The 15,759-nt window shown below is 54.7% G+C and overlaps 2 protein-coding genes across 2 annotated transcripts in view; one reads left to right on the plus strand and one right to left on the minus strand.

The window, feature by feature from the left end:
* The window catches only part of LPO (lactoperoxidase), a 35,868-nt gene extending 32,119 nt beyond the window's left edge, over nt 1-3,749 (plus strand). Inside the window, 4 exon segments of the mRNA NM_001303552.2 lie at nt 697-949; nt 1,811-1,984; nt 2,644-2,881; nt 3,068-3,749. Coding sequence (NP_001290481.1) covers nt 697-949; nt 1,811-1,984; nt 2,644-2,881; nt 3,068-3,275 — 873 coding nt within the window. The 3' untranslated portion in view covers nt 3,276-3,749.
* MPO (myeloperoxidase) lies at nt 734-15,296 on the minus strand. Its single transcript, XM_064494973.1, has 13 exons — nt 15,221-15,296; nt 14,995-15,088; nt 14,492-14,667; nt 14,144-14,267; nt 13,921-14,050; nt 13,627-13,833; nt 12,463-12,781; nt 10,486-10,646; nt 8,561-8,816; nt 7,932-8,102; nt 6,906-7,143; nt 5,960-6,174; nt 734-929 (listed from the first exon to the last, which is right to left on the minus strand). Exons 1-12 carry the CDS (start codon nt 15,294-15,296, stop codon nt 5,967-5,969), a joined length of 2,160 nt encoding a protein of 719 aa, XP_064351043.1. The 3' UTR covers nt 734-929; nt 5,960-5,966.
* Between the last annotated feature and the right edge of the window lie 463 nt (nt 15,297-15,759).

Raw genomic sequence — 15,759 nt, forward strand, 5'->3', positions numbered from 1 at the left:
TTGTGAGCTAGGTAGAAATGTGAGAAACTTTAAGTGAAAAAGCAGAATGCAAAAGCATGCATTCTCCAGGATTACAGTTATGTAAAAATAGGTATCCTGTAGACAAAGATTCGAAAGAAGAAACAATTATTATAATTATTGAGTTAAGTGGTGGCATGATTTTTCCAAATTTTCTCACTTTATGTTAGTTCATTGTTTTGAGCAAAACAAAATGAAAAACAGATCTCTCTGCAGTGCAGCATTTCTTTGGGAACTGGAGGTTGAATGAACTTTCCTTGGTTACCCTGTGAATCATTCCTGTGGTTCTTCATTCTACTCACCCTGGCCTATGGGGAAAAGTTTAATAATATGACTTCATGATGTTAAAGTGATGCATAAAGACTGTCACTTTAGCTTCAAAGTCGTAAACTTATAGCAAAGATGGCAAAGAGAGTACATCTCAAGTGCCAAATTAAAGTGACTGATTGGTAAAGCCTACATGGAGACAAATTATGAACGAGCAGCAGAAAGTACGTCGTGATCAATTAGCAATGTCTGCCAGGGTCATAGGAAGGGGAATTGGACACATGTGCTATCCATTAGCCATCCTTGATTTTTGACCAGTCATCCCTCTTGGCTGGAGCTTCTCTCCCACCTCACTCTGCAGAGGTTTACGTCTCCTCCTGCCCTTTTCTCACAACTCGTTTTCCCTTCCAGATTATCACCTTTAGGGACTACCTACCCATTGTGCTAGGTGATGAGATGCAGAAGTGGATCCCTCCATACCGAGGCTATAACAAATCTGTGGATCCCCGAATCTCCAATGTCTTCACCTTTGCCTTCCGCTTTGGCCACTTGGAGGTCCCCTCCACTATGTCCCGCCTGGATGAGAATTATCAGCCATGGGGTCCAGAACCAGAGCTCCCGCTGCACACCCTCTTCTTCAACACCTGGAGGATAGTCAAAGATGGTATGTCCTTTCAGGGCAGCACCTGGCTGTCTCACTCTGCAGCCTGCTTCTAGGGAAACCTGGCTTGGAAGTCAGACTCCGTGCACTTCCTGTGTGACCTTGGGCAAGTGAATTCACCCCCTTGAGCCTCAGTTTTCTTATTCGTGAAATGGGGACAATAATAATATCTATCTAACTAGGCTATACAAAAATTGAAATATATGGATAGAACTTAGTCTGCAGTGGTTCCTGACACACAGAACATGGTCACTAAATATTAGCTATTATTCTTTCCTTCCTCCTCTGACCTTAAGTTGCCTCCTCTGCTTTCTTTCCCTGTCTCAGGCTTCTCTGATTGCTGTAGAAAGAATGCATGGGTCTGGTAAATAAACTGCTCTTTCTGCCTTCTCTACAGCTTTCCACCTCCATTAAGTGCCAAAGGTTGGACACAGCTCCCCTTAGGATTCCTGGGCTGGGCTGTAATGAAATTGGCTTTCCTTAAGGCCTGACAAATCAGGGCATTTGATTTCTGCCATCTCTTCCCATGCTGCACAGTTCCTTGCGGGAACATATGGCAGGAGAAGGAGCCAACTCTCTGAACTAGAGCTTGGGAAAAGGTCCCTGAGGCTGATGCTCATGCCATCATCCCCGGAGTGCCCCCTTCCCTCCACCCCGAAGGTGTGCAGTCTGAACTGGACCCCAGCCCCCAGCCCCCAGCCCACCCTGCAGGCCACAGCGGGCTCTTCCCTCCCCACTTCCAGCCCAAAAGGTTCAGTTAGCTCTGCTTTCACCTACGAGAAAATGTCTGGTGGAAGGGGCAGACAGCAGTGGAAGATGTCCCCAGCCTACCCCCATCCCCATGAGGGCCTGGTCTCCCTGCAGGTGGAATTGACCCTCTGGTACGGGGCCTGCTGGCCAAGAAGTCCAAGTTCATGAGTCAGAAGAGAATGATGACGGGCGACCTGCGCAACAAGCTCTTCCAGCCCCCTTACACGATCCACGGCTTTGACCTAGCCGCCATCAACATACAGCGGTGCCGGGACCATGGGATGCCCGGTGAGTGGGCCAGGGGTCCAGCCATGCCTGGGGAACTTGTGGCTACTTTCCAGGGTTCCTGGGGACTCTCTTCTATAGCCCTGAGGCTCTGATCAGTTTTAAAACAGAAGACCAAGATGCCCATTTTTAAAACTTACTTTGTTCCTCTGTGAAATGGAATCTTCCATTCTCCCTAATGCAGAGACCAGAAAACACATCTGGTACTATCTTTGAGCTCCTCAGATGAAAAAGAAATCAACAACTGGCTTCTAAAACCAGTTTTAAAGCCCCGAAAATATTAAGAAACAGATCATAGAGGGAAAGCAATGATTATTGGACCTTCTTAAATGTAGTACTTAAGAGCCACACTGCCTGGGTTCAAATCCCGGCTACACCTTGTCTAGTTGTGCGATCTTTGGCGAGTTACTTAACATCTCTATTCCTCAGTTTACATATTTGTACAGTGGTTGGAATAGTGCCTGGACCCAGAGCAAGCCCCAAAGAACCTACTAGCCCTCTCTAGGCTTCAGTGCCACAGTATAAAACAATGGCTCCCTGCCTACCCTGTCCCAGAGGCTGCGAATCCAGACTTTCTGGGGCTGATGCAGTGGGCGTGTCCCCCAAAGAGACTGTGGGCAAGAAGTCCCTGGGATGAGACAGCTTCAGCCTCTCTGCCCTAGGGTACAACTCCTGGAGAGGCTTCTGTGACCTCTCACAGCCCCAGACGTTGAAGGAGCTGCACGCAGTGCTGAAGAACAAGAAGCTGGCTAAGAAGCTACTGGATCTGTACAGGACCCCCGACAACATCGACATCTGGCTAGGGGGCATCGCTGAGCCCCAGGTTAAAAGGGGCCGGGTGGGGCCTCTCCTGGCCTGCCTACTAGGGAGGCAGTTTCGGCAGATCCGAGATGGAGACAGGCGAGTGACCCCACCGTGGCGAAGGCGGGGAGGGAGACCCTTCTCTGCAGGGGGCGTCCTGACATCCTGCCTGAGGACTAACTCCAGACCTCGGCATGGCCCCAATGACCTCGTTCCTACCCTTTGACAGAGTTGGGAGGGGCCCACAGCTGGGCTGATGGAGAAACTCTGCGTCTGTCTCTGCAGGTTCTGGTGGGAGAACCCTGGGGTCTTCACTAAGAAGCAGCAGAAGTCTCTACAGAAAATGTCCTTCTCACGCCTTGTCTGTGACAACACCCACATCACCAAGGTCCCGCTGCACCCCTTCCAGGCCAACAGCTACCCTCACGGCTTTGTGGATTGCTCAGCCATTGATAAGTTAGACCTCTCACCCTGGGCCTCAGTGGAGAATTAGGGGCGTGGACTCCACACTGTGCAGTAAAGCACCCTTTGGTCCGCGATGCCATTTCAAGCAAGTTCAATGACCTGGTCCCTTAGAGCACCACACCCTAGTCCCAGCCCTTCTTTCCAGCAGGATCTCTCTACACGCCCCAGCCTCGCTCCAGCCCAAGGCCAGCCTCTCTGGCCTCTCCAGCGCTTCCTCTTGAATCCCACTGCTCCCACCCGCATTCCCCCATCCTCTCTGCCTGTGGAAATCCTCCTTTCTGTCAAGACTTGGACCACTTGAGATGCCTTCCAGGTATCTCCCATCCTCTCTCCTAAACAAGTCTTGGCTGAGGCTGTGGTCTTTGCACATGTATCTTTCCTCCTGTCCCCTTGAATTAGATTGTAAACGCCTTGATCCAGGGACCACAGCCTGCTTCTAAGTGTGTCCGGTAGCCCCCAGCATGGTGCTTGGCACCCAGTAATTGCTCAATAAACTTTGCTGATTGACTACAGGCACTGGCAATGACCTTGTTCCCCTGGAAGACAGGCCTGGGAATCAATGCCAAATAAGTAACTAGATGTTTACAGTTCAGACGTGTCTCACCACTAAGAGGCGTGTGCTTGAGTCTGTGGGGTGAGAGGGCACGGTTTGGTGGGATTTGCAAGTGCTCTTAAAGAAAAGGGGGAGGCAAGAGGCTCCTGGGAAAAGAAGCCAAGGCCGTGGATGGGCAAGAGAGGGCAGTGCCAAGGGGTCAACAGGGAGGAGATCCAAGCCTGGATCCCCCCAGAGCTAAAGTACTTTCCCTTCCAGAGGCCCTTCAGGGAAATACCCTCTTCTTCTAGGCCAGTCCTTGAGCCTGTGCAGCCTCTGATGGGCAATGGGCGGGCAGCTCCAGAACATCCCTAGTGCTGCTGCTCGATACATATTCATGAATTCTTTAAAAGTGACCCTCCTGGGTCAGCCAGCCGGGGACTTCGGATCCCCTGACTGGCAGGGAGTGGGTGGGAGGCACTTAGCCCAGGACCCAGAAGACTGGGGCTGCAGCCCTGGCTCTGGCACCTTTTCTTCGAGGCCTCACATGAGTCCCTTAACCTCTCTGAATGCCCCTTTCACCATCAGTGAACCGGAGATGAGCAATCTGTATCCAGCTACATGGTGAGATGCTAATATATCTGCCTGGGGTGCCTCAGGGTACCTGAGCCCCAGCATCCTGCATACTTTCAGGTGTGGGTGCCCCTCCTCAAATGTGGGAAGAAAGGAGGGAATGGGGAGGGGACCCATCAGTCATTTATAGGGATCAAGTTCTAGGCAAGATTATTAGGGACATACCCTCCCTCCCCTCCCTCAGCCCAGCCATGTGCTGCTCCTGTCTGGGAACCTGGCCACATGAAGGTGGGAGTGAGAAGGAGTCAACTGTCCTGAGGGTCTCTGAATCACTGTGCCAGCTGCAGGGGAGCAGGACCCAGTCGTGCCCTGTCATCTGGGGAGGGAACTACCTTCCCATCACCCCCCAGCTCTTTCTCTCTCCCAGGAAAGCTGTGTCTCCTCTATTTCCCAGCACCTGGCACAGGCCTGACATGGAGTGAGTGGGTAGCAAATCTTTACTGGAGCCATGCATGAACAAAAGAGCTTGGTGACCACAAGTCCTGTCCTCTGGGGTGGTGCGGGTGGAAGGTGACGGAGGAGGGTCTGCTAGGTTTGGCTTGGCACCTAGGCTTCTAAGAACTGACTGCCTTCCATATAGGAATCAGCCAGAGGAGGACTCCTGGATGCCCTGACCTCCAGTTCAGAAAATGAAGGGCCCTGAGGCACAGACCACCCGTGTTCAAGTTCAGAGCCCGGAGCAAGCCTCACACTGAGGACCCAGCCCCACTGCAGACTCAGACAGAGCGAAGGTCCCTATCAGTGGTGCTTTATTAGAATAATCATCAGGTACAAACAAACGGTACCAAAGGGCCAATGGGCCCTAGTTCCTCTCCAGGCAGGCTCCTGTGAATAAGCAAGAGAACAGGGTAAGGAGGCAAAAGGGGAGCCATGGACTGAGCCTGACTCGCCTGGGCTCATAACTCAACCACCTCGCACTGCTAATGGCCGTTCCTCCGGGGGTCGCTGGTTCACCTCTGCTGACCAGGGACACTGTCAAGCTGTAGGGTCCACGAGGGCCAGACACGGTGTCTGACTTTTCCCAAGCCTAGCACAGTGACTGGCAGGGGGTAGGTGCTCAACAAAGTACTAGAGGATGCAAATGGACCCGCTAAGGAGGCACGACAGCTGTTATTTACAAAGAAGAAAATTCAGGCTTAGCGAGGTGGAGGAACTTGATCAAAGTCACGCAGCTGGTAAGCTGCAGAGGCAGGATCTGAACCCAAGCAGTGCGGCTCCTGAGCACGCGCTCCTCACCAATCTGCTTGGCTGCCTTCCATACACTTGGCATAGACACAGCAAGCACACACTCACGTAAATGACACGTATACACAGCAAACAAAACACTACCTGTGCTCATAGGCAACACACACATGAAATGCACACGCATACACGTGCGCGTGCACGCACACACACACACACACACACACAAGTGAATGTCTAGTCATTCATTTCCTCTGTCGGCTGGCACCCAGAACAGGGATGGGCTCACCCAGGGAAGGGAGATCTCTGTTTCCGACTGGCCAGCCCAGGTTGCCCAGCCTTTACCTCACCCTGCACCCCCTTACCCAGCCTCTAGTCCCTGTTCCTCCAGGGAGCCAGGTCCAAGGCAGGGAGTGTACTGCAGTTGACAAAGTCCCGAGGGAATGTGTTGGACATGAAGATGTTGTTCTTGGACACGACAGTGATGCCTGTGTTGTCGCAGATGATGCGGGGCAAGGAGATCTTGGCCAGGGCCCGCTGCTGCTGCGTGCTGAACACATCCTTGTTCTCCCACCAAAACCTGCACGGGAACACCCACGGCCACTGTGCCCGAGGCTCTCCTGGGCTGGGAGGGCATCAACTGTCCAGAGCTGATCCTGGATGCAAGAGGACCATGCAGACAGCAGCCCTGCAGTGCAGGAGAGCTCCGGGCTCTCAGGCAGCCTGGGCGCTTTCAAACAAGTAGAGCCCCACTCATGGCTACCCAGTTGCCTATCCCCTGCCTCCAGGGCACCACTAATGATAGGCAGGGAGCCAGGCCCACACACGCTCACCAAGCCCTGTGCCCTGGCCCTGGGCTATATCCACAGGGTAGAGAGAAACTTGGGAGTGCTTTATAATTTGTCCACCTTTTCCCCGATTTTCCTAAAAGCACAATACAGGTGAGGTGAGAAGTGGCTATGAGAGATACATGACAGTGAAACGACAGTGGGAGAGGCGGTGGGGAAGCAAGGACGGGACTGTTCCACAGGGCCAGGCAGCGCCATGGCTGCGCCCTGAGACCCGGAGCAGTGACTGGCGTGGCAGCGAGGTCTCGCTTCCCTCCTTCACAACCAGGCCCAGGTCCCTCCTTGCTACACCATCAACAGATTCAGAGCACATTAGGGGTGACCTGGAGGCTCCCCGGAACACACTGGGAAATCACGGACTCCTCCTAGCCCTTCCTTTCTCAGGAGGAAGAGGGGCCCCCAGGGGGTCAGGGACAGGCCCGGAGCCGCACAGCCAGCCTGAGCCGCTCGGCCGCCTCCTCACCGATCGCCGTCCCGCAGCTTCCTGAACTGGGTCCCGATGAGGCAGGCGAGAAGCGGGCCCACACGGCCTTTGCTCTTCAAGGGCTCAGCCACGCCGCCCATCCAGATGTCGATGTTGTCAGGTGTGCCATACTGGGCCATTAGCTTCCTCGCCAGGTTCAGGTTCTTCAGCACCGTGCCCAGCTCGCCCACTGTGCTGGGCTGCGGGAGCCCGCAGAAGCGCCTCCAGGCATTGTACCCTGTATGCGGGGAGGGGAGAGGTGGCTGTGGGTGGGTCCCAGTTAGCCCACCTTCCCAACACACCGAGGCCACATACAGAGGTACACGTGAGAGAGGAGGATATGGAGGGGCTGCCACCCCACTGTAAACCCCCAGGGAACTCTGAACCCTTAGCTCCAGCCTCTCTGGGAGCCTGAGGACAGCTGGGTATCTCCAGGAGCCTCTCTGTCTTCCCCGTGCCCTCCCACCCTGAGGTAAATCCTTAATTGCATAACTCCTGCTGGATCCAAGAATAGGAGCATCTCCTTGCCCCTCTGGAAATCTCAGACTGTGAGGGGCACAGTTTGCCTCAAAGGATCAGCCACACCAGCTCTCCCATATCATTGGGGTTAGGCTGATCTGGGTTCAAATTCCAGCTCTGTCACTGATGAGGCTGGAGACCCCGGGCAGTTTCTGAATCTCTCCAAGCCTCTTTCCTCACGGGTAGACTTGAAGTGACAATAATCTCTTCCTCTCAGAGTTCAAGTAAGATGAAACAAAACAAAATGTAGTAGAAACAGGTTTTCAGACTAGGGGTGGGAGGGCTTGTTGTTGTTGTTATGGTGATGCTCCAATTTGGAGGGTTACAGCAACACAAAAGGGGTGAGAGGAGCTGGAAATGGACCAGGGAGAGGTACGGGCCTGAGCTGGGATGGCTTCCTAAGAGCAAGGCTGGTGGGCGCGGGGCTGGGCAGCTAGGGACACTGGAGACAGCAGGGCCCTGGGCGGGAAGCGGGGGAGGGTCAGGGGGACTCCTGCAGCCCCTCACCTGGGAGGCCATGGTCCCGGCTGCGCTGCATATTCAGAGCGGGCAGGTCCAGCCCGATCCTCATGACCTGCTCAAACAACCGCTCCCGGATCTCATCTACCACGATTTGGTTCTGGCGGTTCAGCTTGGCAGGGGTGGCCATGAGGCCCCGGAGGATGGGGTCAATGCCACCTGGGGCAAGAGGAGCCAGGGTGGGGGAAGGATTTGGCTCAGTTTCAGAGCTGAAATGGAGTAAGGTAGAACTAGGGGGATTGCAGAAGAGGGCTGGGCACTTGTGGCTCCTGGTGCCACGGTGTCCCCAGGGGGCAGGTCCTCGCTGGGGCATTGAGGTCTTAGGGAATCATGCCATTCAGACTTGCAAGGTTGCCATGCTCCCAGACCCTGGCTTCCTGAGTCACTGAGAGTCACAACCCACAGGAAGGAGCCAGCTCCCTAAAAGCCATCTCCACCCCACCCTTTATTATTAGATGGGCAAGCGGAATCAGGTGAACTGAGGCTGGAAAGTCAGATCAGGTCCCTAAAATAAGAGGGAAAGAGGGTTTATTCCGCCCGAGCTTGCCGTGACCAAGCCTGCCCCCACCCCAGCCTCGGCTGCCGGCTCACTCACTCCTGGCTTAGGCCCTGCTCACCTTCCAGCACTACCCTCCAGCTGGCAAAAAAGACCCTGCTGAGCGGAACACGGGGGTTGGGCTGCATAGGCTGGTACCGATGGTCCAGGCGGAACATGAAGGGTTGGATGAGGGTGTGGCCATAGCGGAAGGCGTTGGTGAAGACATTGGCGATGCGAGGGTCCACCGAGTCATTGTAGGATCTGTACTTGGGCAGGTACTTCCTCATGGCCTCTGGCCCCAGCACCAGGGGCAGGTAGTCCCGGTAAGTGATGATCTAAACAAAAATCACCCCTCCCTGCAGATTCTCCGCCTGCTCCTGGCTCAGGGATCCCTTCCTCCTCTGTAGCCAAGGATTTGCCTCCCACAGCACTGGATCTGGGTCTCACAGAGTGGCACCAAGAGGCAAAGACAGGGCTCTACTGCTTGCCTGCTGTGTGACTCTGGGACAATTATTAACCACTCTGAGCCCCAGTTCCTCAAATGTAAATTAAGGGTAATTAAGCTGCCCTCTGCCTTAGAGGATTAAATGACAAAAGGCTTTGTTAGTCCCTGCAATAGCTCCCTTGCCCTGGAGTTACTAACGTCTCATTTCTCCTACTAACTTATAGCTCATTGAGGACAAGGGTTGTCTCTCATTTCTCTTGAAATTACTCAGTGCCCAGCAAGTGCCTGGCTCACGGTGGGGTTCAATAAATTGTCTGTAGAAGGAGGAAAGGCAAGAAGGAAAAGAGTCTCCCTAGGTGACTTCTCCCAGTGAAAAGGGCCATGTCCTGGATGACTTCTCCCAGAAGAGATGAAACAGTCTCACTCTAGATTCTAGACTCTAGAATCTCCTCTGAGGCTTAAACAAATCTCACTCAAGTTCTTAATGCAAATCAAAAACGCACCAATGGCTCTTGTAACTCTCTCCCCCGCAGAATCTAGGAATAGTAACAAGGTGGGGGCCAGGGGCGGTGTGTGTGTGTTTGTGTGTGTGTGTTTGTGTTTATGGCTTCAGGAGAGGATGGGTGTGCTGAAGCAGCACAAATTGGAGGAGGGACCCAGGAACACTGCCCGGGGACAAGCAAGGATAAGCGTTGTGGTCCACAATGGGACGGTTGACAGAGGCCGGTGACAGAGGTTGGTAAAAGAATTTACCAGAGATGAGGGAGGAAATGGTAAGGGAGTTTGTTAAGGGTACGCTGCCATAGACAACAGCAGGCCACAGAGATGAGAGGTGCCTACGTGAGCGCCGAGGGCCAATTGTTGGAGTCTTCTATAAGGTCAGGTCACAAGGTGACTGATTGGCTTGTGCACAAGTCTCTGATTGGCTGTAGGTGAAGTAAGAAGTTTAGGGTCCGTGAAGGGACACCGGGGGTTTATGAGTCTGATAAGGTGGGCTGAAACAAGCCAGCCTGAGCTACTGTGAGATTAGGCACTACCTAGGGCTATTAGTTTGTTAGGGGAAACATGCCCAGTAAAGAATGTGCTTTATCTGTTGAGGGATCACAGGCAGACATCTGAGAGCCCAGGAATGGGGGTCATTGGGCTTTGAAGGATGTCAGTTGGCCCCACAATAAGGAGAGTAAGGAGCTGTGATAGAGCCATAAAGAAGGGGTGTGTGTATGTAAAGAAGCCAAGAGCGACAATGAAACAAAGGAAAGGAGAAGCATTTACTGAACAGCTATTGTGCCAGGCACTTTAGTCCCACCTGTTTAAACATCCCAGTACCATTCCTGGCGGACAGGAAAGAAAAAGGGAGAGAAAGCCCTCGAAGGAAGGGACAGAAAGCAAGTGACACTTGTCGGGCACTTAGGATCTGCCAGGTATTTAATCCTCACAGTATCATAGGTGAAGAAACTGAGGCTCATGAAGGTTAATTTGCACAGCTAGGATGTGGCAGAGGAGCATTTGGATCCCAAGTCTGCCGAGCCCCAGCATCACCGATGCGCGGGACTGCCTACCTGGACCATGGCTCCCACGATCTTCCGGGCTTCCTGGTAGAGCCTCTCTCCATCCCAGCGGGGGTTCAGGCGCTTGAGCTTTGTGGCCAGCCGGTTGTGCTCCCGCAGTAATAGTGTGTGCATGGAGGTGAGCTCAGGCATCTCACTCGAGCGGGAGTCCCCTTGGGGATGCAAAAGCTACTGTCAAGCTTAAGACCTTCCTCCCAAGCCAAGGCTTGAAATGCCCCCTACCCAGCCCTCCTCTCCACCCATCTTTCCACACCATGCTCAGTTTTCATCTCCTCTAGAAGGTATCCCCTGATGCCCTGGTCCACCACGAGAGCTTTGCCCCTCTTTAGTGGCACTGCTGGTTGAAAATGTTCATTCAGTAGGCATCAGATCTAACACGTGATTTGCCACTTTCCCATATGTGAGGACCATGGCTTGTGCCATTTTGTGTCTGACCCTCCTATCCAACATACACCTAATGCCTGGTACAAAGTAGGAGATCCATGAACACTGTCTGGCTGACTTATTCTCTTGACTCAGGAAAGTCCAAAAAGTAGCATGCATGTTGGCTCTCCCTATTTTTCTGCCCATGCCAGACGCAGCATATGATCACAGCCCTCTCTCCTGCTAAAATTGGATGCAGCCTCAAAATCCTTCTCAACACTGGACTCTAGAAAGCCGCCACCCATTCTATGTACTGATGTGCAGCTTGATCGGGGGAGGGGGCCAAGGCACAGGATGTTTGAAGTCCACACCTGAGACTGTCCAGAAGAATCAAGTCAGACCCTCTGATCCCTCCAGTCCTCCCCTAAACCTCCTCTGGAAGGACCAGAGGTTTAGGGCCAGGCCCATTCCTGCAGGACACTGGGTTCAGTCCTCCCCAGGTTCTAAAGTTTGGTGGAAGGAAATTCTCTGAGAGCAGATTTTCCATCTCACAACCTGCCAACATGACAATCCAGGCTGAGGACATGTGGCTCAACACCACGTGGAGGCTGAGGAGAGCTTCTCTTCTACCACTCACCCCAGAAAGTCCACCCTGGTGTGACTTTTTTGGGGGAGTGTGGGGAGGTAATTAGGTTTATTTATTTATTTCCTTTTTTTTTAGAGGAAGTACTGGGGATTGAACCCAGGACCTCATACATGCTAAGCATGTGCTCTACCACGTTGAGCTATACCTTCCCCCCTCATCCTGGTGTGACCTTGATCTCCTCTCTACAGTCACTGACTTTGATCCTCTTCCCTAAGGCCTAGCCACTGGAAGCCACCAAGAGGAGAAATTGGGAGGCCAGAGAGAAGGGCCTCAGACCCACTACTGGTCTACATTAAGAATCATTAGAAAATTTCTGGGCATGGCCACCATCACTGCCCCAGCCATATTCCTAGGACTGCCAGTTGTTCACATCGAAAATCCCACCCTCTCTTATTATAGGGAATCAAGGTAGATAGGAGGTGATATTCTGGAGCAGCTCTGTCCAATATAGCTTTCTGCATTGATGAAAATGTTCTGCATGTGAGCAGTCCTACATGGAAGCCACTAGCTATAAGGCTATTGAGCACTTGAAACGTGACTAGTGCAGTGGAGGAACTAAGTTTTTAATTTAGGTTGATTTAAATTAACTTAAATGTAAATGAAAATGGCCCTGTGTGGCTAGTGGCTACCATATTGGATACTGTGGTCCCTTTAGTTTCCTCTCCCTAGAGGACTCAACTCTCCTCGCTCCCAGAGCCCAAAGGGAAAGAGAGGGACAGATGGACAGAAGATCCTTAGCCATCCCTGAGTCTCCTTCTTAGGTCTGGGTTTTTGGTTTTTGTTGGTTTTGATTTTGCCTTTCTGGCTCATCCACCTTGTTACCAAGGCAATTGGATTAATCTGAAGTTGGTGAGGAGAGTCTCTCTAAATTCAAATCTACAAGCGGCTTGCAAACAGGCCCTCTGTGGCTCCAGCAGGGGGCACCCCTGTGTCAGCCCAGGTCCCCGCCCAGGACTGACCTGCCAGGAAGCAGGGGATTTGCGCGGAGCGGTTGGTGAGGAGGCAGGGGTCATTGTGCAGGGTGTCGAAGGGGAGCAGGGCCCGCCCATTGTCTTGGAAGCGGGTGTTGACGGCCAGCAGCCCCAGCTGGTTGGTCTGGTTGCGCAGCCTCATGGCCAAGGGGTCCTCGCTGCCGTACACCATGCTGGCGTCCACGAAGGAGGTGAGCGCGTTGATCTGGTTGCGGATGGTGATGTTGCTCCCTGTGCAGGCCGGGCAGGAGCGGAAGAAGGGGATGCAGTCACGTTGGTTCTTGATGCGGGGGTCATTGGGGGGGATCTGCAGCACAGAGAGAGGCCCGGCGGGCTCACCGAGGGCAGGGACAGAGGTCAGGAGTGGCTCTCCCCCGTCCACCCTCCTGAAGGCCTTGGTCTCATCTTGGGGAGGGGGTATGGCCTGGAGCCCAGGACCAGAAGGGGAGACCCAGATATCAAAAAGGAGTTCCTCAGAACTTCTGGCCCCCTCAGCCTGCAAGGAGACCCCTCAAGGCCCACAAAGATTGGTGGGCCTGCGGTTCCACCAGCAGAGCTCCTCTGAGCTGGGGGGTGATGACTAGGACGTTGACCTGGGGGATGTGGGGCCCCCTGGAGGTGGGCGGGCCAGTCCTCTGACCCCTTCCCCCCAAACCTGCTTTCTCTCCTCTTTTCTGTGTCTGCTTCTCCCTACTCTGTCTTCTGAATCTGGTCTTCACCCTGCCGGCCTCCTCTTCCTTTTCCGTTCCTCTCTCGTAACTGTCTCTCTACCCTGTCCCTTTCCTGTCTTGCACTCTGGCCCTGTCTTTCTCTGCCTCTCTCTCAGATTCTACTTCCTTTCTCTCCTCCTCTCTACTCTGCATGTGCCTCAGCACACCAGTCCGCTCTTGGCCGGCTCCAAGACCACAATCCAGGATCTGTGTGCTGTGGGCTGTGGGGAGGGAGCCCTGTGTGGGGAAGAAAGAGGACTGAGCCTGGGGCACCTGCAAACAGAGGTTGGAGGGACAGTGGGAAGTGGGCAGGGCCAGCCCTACTGGGGAGCTGGGGAAGGAAAGCTGGGCACCGAGGGAGGTGGCCCCTTCCGGACCGATGCCCCCTCATCCACCCCAACCCCTGACCCAGCAGGCTGGGGGTGGGGCAAGGAGGGAGCACCTTGAGTGGGAAGCAGGGCGGCTGCTGCAGGCAGCTGATCTCGCAGTTGAGGCCAGTGAGGAAGGAGACGCGGGCGGCTGGCTCCGGGGTGAAGTCGAGGTCATGGTCCAGCAGCTGGCCCCACTGCATGAACATGAGCGAGCGCTCCTGGTCCGGGGTCAGCTGATCCGTGGGGAAGCGCACGATGTCGTTGGAGACAGCGCGAGTCTGCGGGACACGGGGAGTCAGGGGGCTTGGACACCACGAGGTCTTGGCCTCCGTGGGGTCTCGCCCCCTCCACGGGCCAGCGCTCACCAGGGGCACCTGGAAGCCATTGCGCTTGACCCCGGGCGTCCAGCCAAAAGGCAGGGAGAAGCCATCCTCGTACTCCGCCGGCAGCCAGCGCACAAAGGCCCGGTTGGAGGCCCCCAGTGTGGGGCTGCGCCTGCAGGGTGGTGGTGAGAGAGGACAGGGCGCTGACACCAGCTGGCCCCAGGCTGCTGGGACCCTGCCCTGAGTCGTTTTGCAGAGGCTGCACCTGTTGTTGCACTGGCCGGTGATGGTTCGGTACTTGTCCTTCTCTGGGCACCTCACCGCCAGGTCCTGGTAGGCGCAGCCACTAGTCTTGGAAAGCAGATTAAGCTGGACAGGCGTCAGCACATCTGTGGGCCAGGAAAGTAGGGCGTGGGTGGTTGCCGAGCCCCACCATTTTCATTCCTAGGCTGAAAAGCCTTGGTTGAGGGTGTAGTCTGAGGACATGGAGGAGATGCCAGGAGGCCCCTGAGACTCCCTGGAAGAGGGTGTTGGGGGAACTGCTGGGAGATGGCTGGAGTCACTAGGCGGGGTCACGAGTGGAGTGAGGGGCTGGGTTGTAGGGGGGTGGTACCTGTGACGTTGAAAGGGCCTGGCCACAGGGACCGCAGCTTCCTCTCCAGCAGGCCTAGGGCCACGTGCAGGTAGTCAGCAGCCCTCACAGCTGTCCTGGTGCCTGCCACTGGCTGCTTGAAGTAGGACAGCAGTTCCATGGGGCTGGCCGAGCCACTGCGAAGGCGCTGCTTGATGCTGATTGGCGGAAGGAGGAGTGAGAGCCAGAGAAACCAGGCAGAGACACTCAACAGAGCCCCAGCCCAGGCGAGGGACACGAAGGACAGTGTAGGCAGACCCACTGTCAGGAAGCAGGTTTCTCATTATAAACAGGGTATGGACCTGGGTATCCAGAGACTAGGCCACAGAAGGCATGGTTTTAAAGATGTTCTCACACCCAGAGACATAAAGACTGACAGACAGACAGAGGGACCCATCCCCACCCACAAATTCCCTGCTGCCTGTTTCTTCCCTGAGAGGTCCAGGGTAGCCTTGTCCAGAGCCCAGCAGTGCCCGGCACCCCACCTTTCCCGCCGCTCCTTGTAGGCCTTGTCCACTAGCCGCTTGGCCTCCTCCATGCAGGTCAGCACCACCGAGGTCTCCACTTCCCTCGGGACAGCTGCTCAGAACAGGGATCCCGAGGTCAGGAATGGGCCCAAAGTCCCCATCAGGTCCCGGAGCCCAGGTGGAATCCCTGAAACTCAGAACCTCCCCCAGCACACCATGTTTTCCCTTCTTTCTGAGCTATTACCTGGAGTGGCACCCCCAGAGGGCTGGAGCGTGGCCAGACTGGCCAGGAGCCCTGCTAGGGCCAGGGGCAGCTTCATTCTGCAACAAGACCCCAAGCCCAGTAAGTGTCCAAAGGCCACAGTGCATTTGGGAGAAGAGAGCCCCACATCTCTCCCTTCCCAGGCCCCTCACTCCCACCTTCATACCCCAGCACCCCCTCGGCAGGTTCTGCCTACAGACGGAGTCCGGGACCCCACCTCCAAAGTCCCAGTGCTCCACCTGGCATTGGCATCCCCTCTTAGCTGAATCTGGGCTTTTATGTCCTCCACGCTGGGGGAGGGGCAGGGCAGAGGAGGCCCGCCCCTGGAGACTGAACTCTCCTCCCCCACCGGAGCTGGGGTGCACAAAAGAGCTCCCTGAGATCAGAGAGATGGGCAGGAGAAGAGGGACCAGAACTGTCTCCAGTCTTTGAACTTAGCATCACCACCCCAGAGTTTCTCAGCTCCCCATTGTGTGCCTAGACTGGTGCTGTCCCCAGGGAGTACAGACAGTGAAGCCTCC

Source organism: Camelus dromedarius, chromosome 16 (assembly GCF_036321535.1).
Source record: "Camelus dromedarius isolate mCamDro1 chromosome 16, mCamDro1.pat, whole genome shotgun sequence".
Taxonomy (NCBI): Eukaryota; Metazoa; Chordata; class Mammalia; order Artiodactyla; family Camelidae; genus Camelus; species Camelus dromedarius.

Excerpts from the sequence above, each read along its gene's own strand:
- MPO (XM_064494973.1), bottom strand. The coding sequence starts at position 15,296 with ATGAAGCTGCCCCTGGCCCTAGCAGGGCTCCTGGCCAGTCTGGCCACG. Across the intron at positions 13,834-13,920 it reads ATGGCTTCCAGGTGCCCCTG|ACTCGCGCTGTCTCCAACGA; the intron begins GTGAGCGCTGGC and ends CGTGTCCCGCAG. Across the intron at positions 6,175-6,905 it reads AAGCTGCGGGACGGCGATCG|GTTTTGGTGGGAGAACAAGG; the intron begins GTGAGGAGGCGG and ends GTTCCCGTGCAG.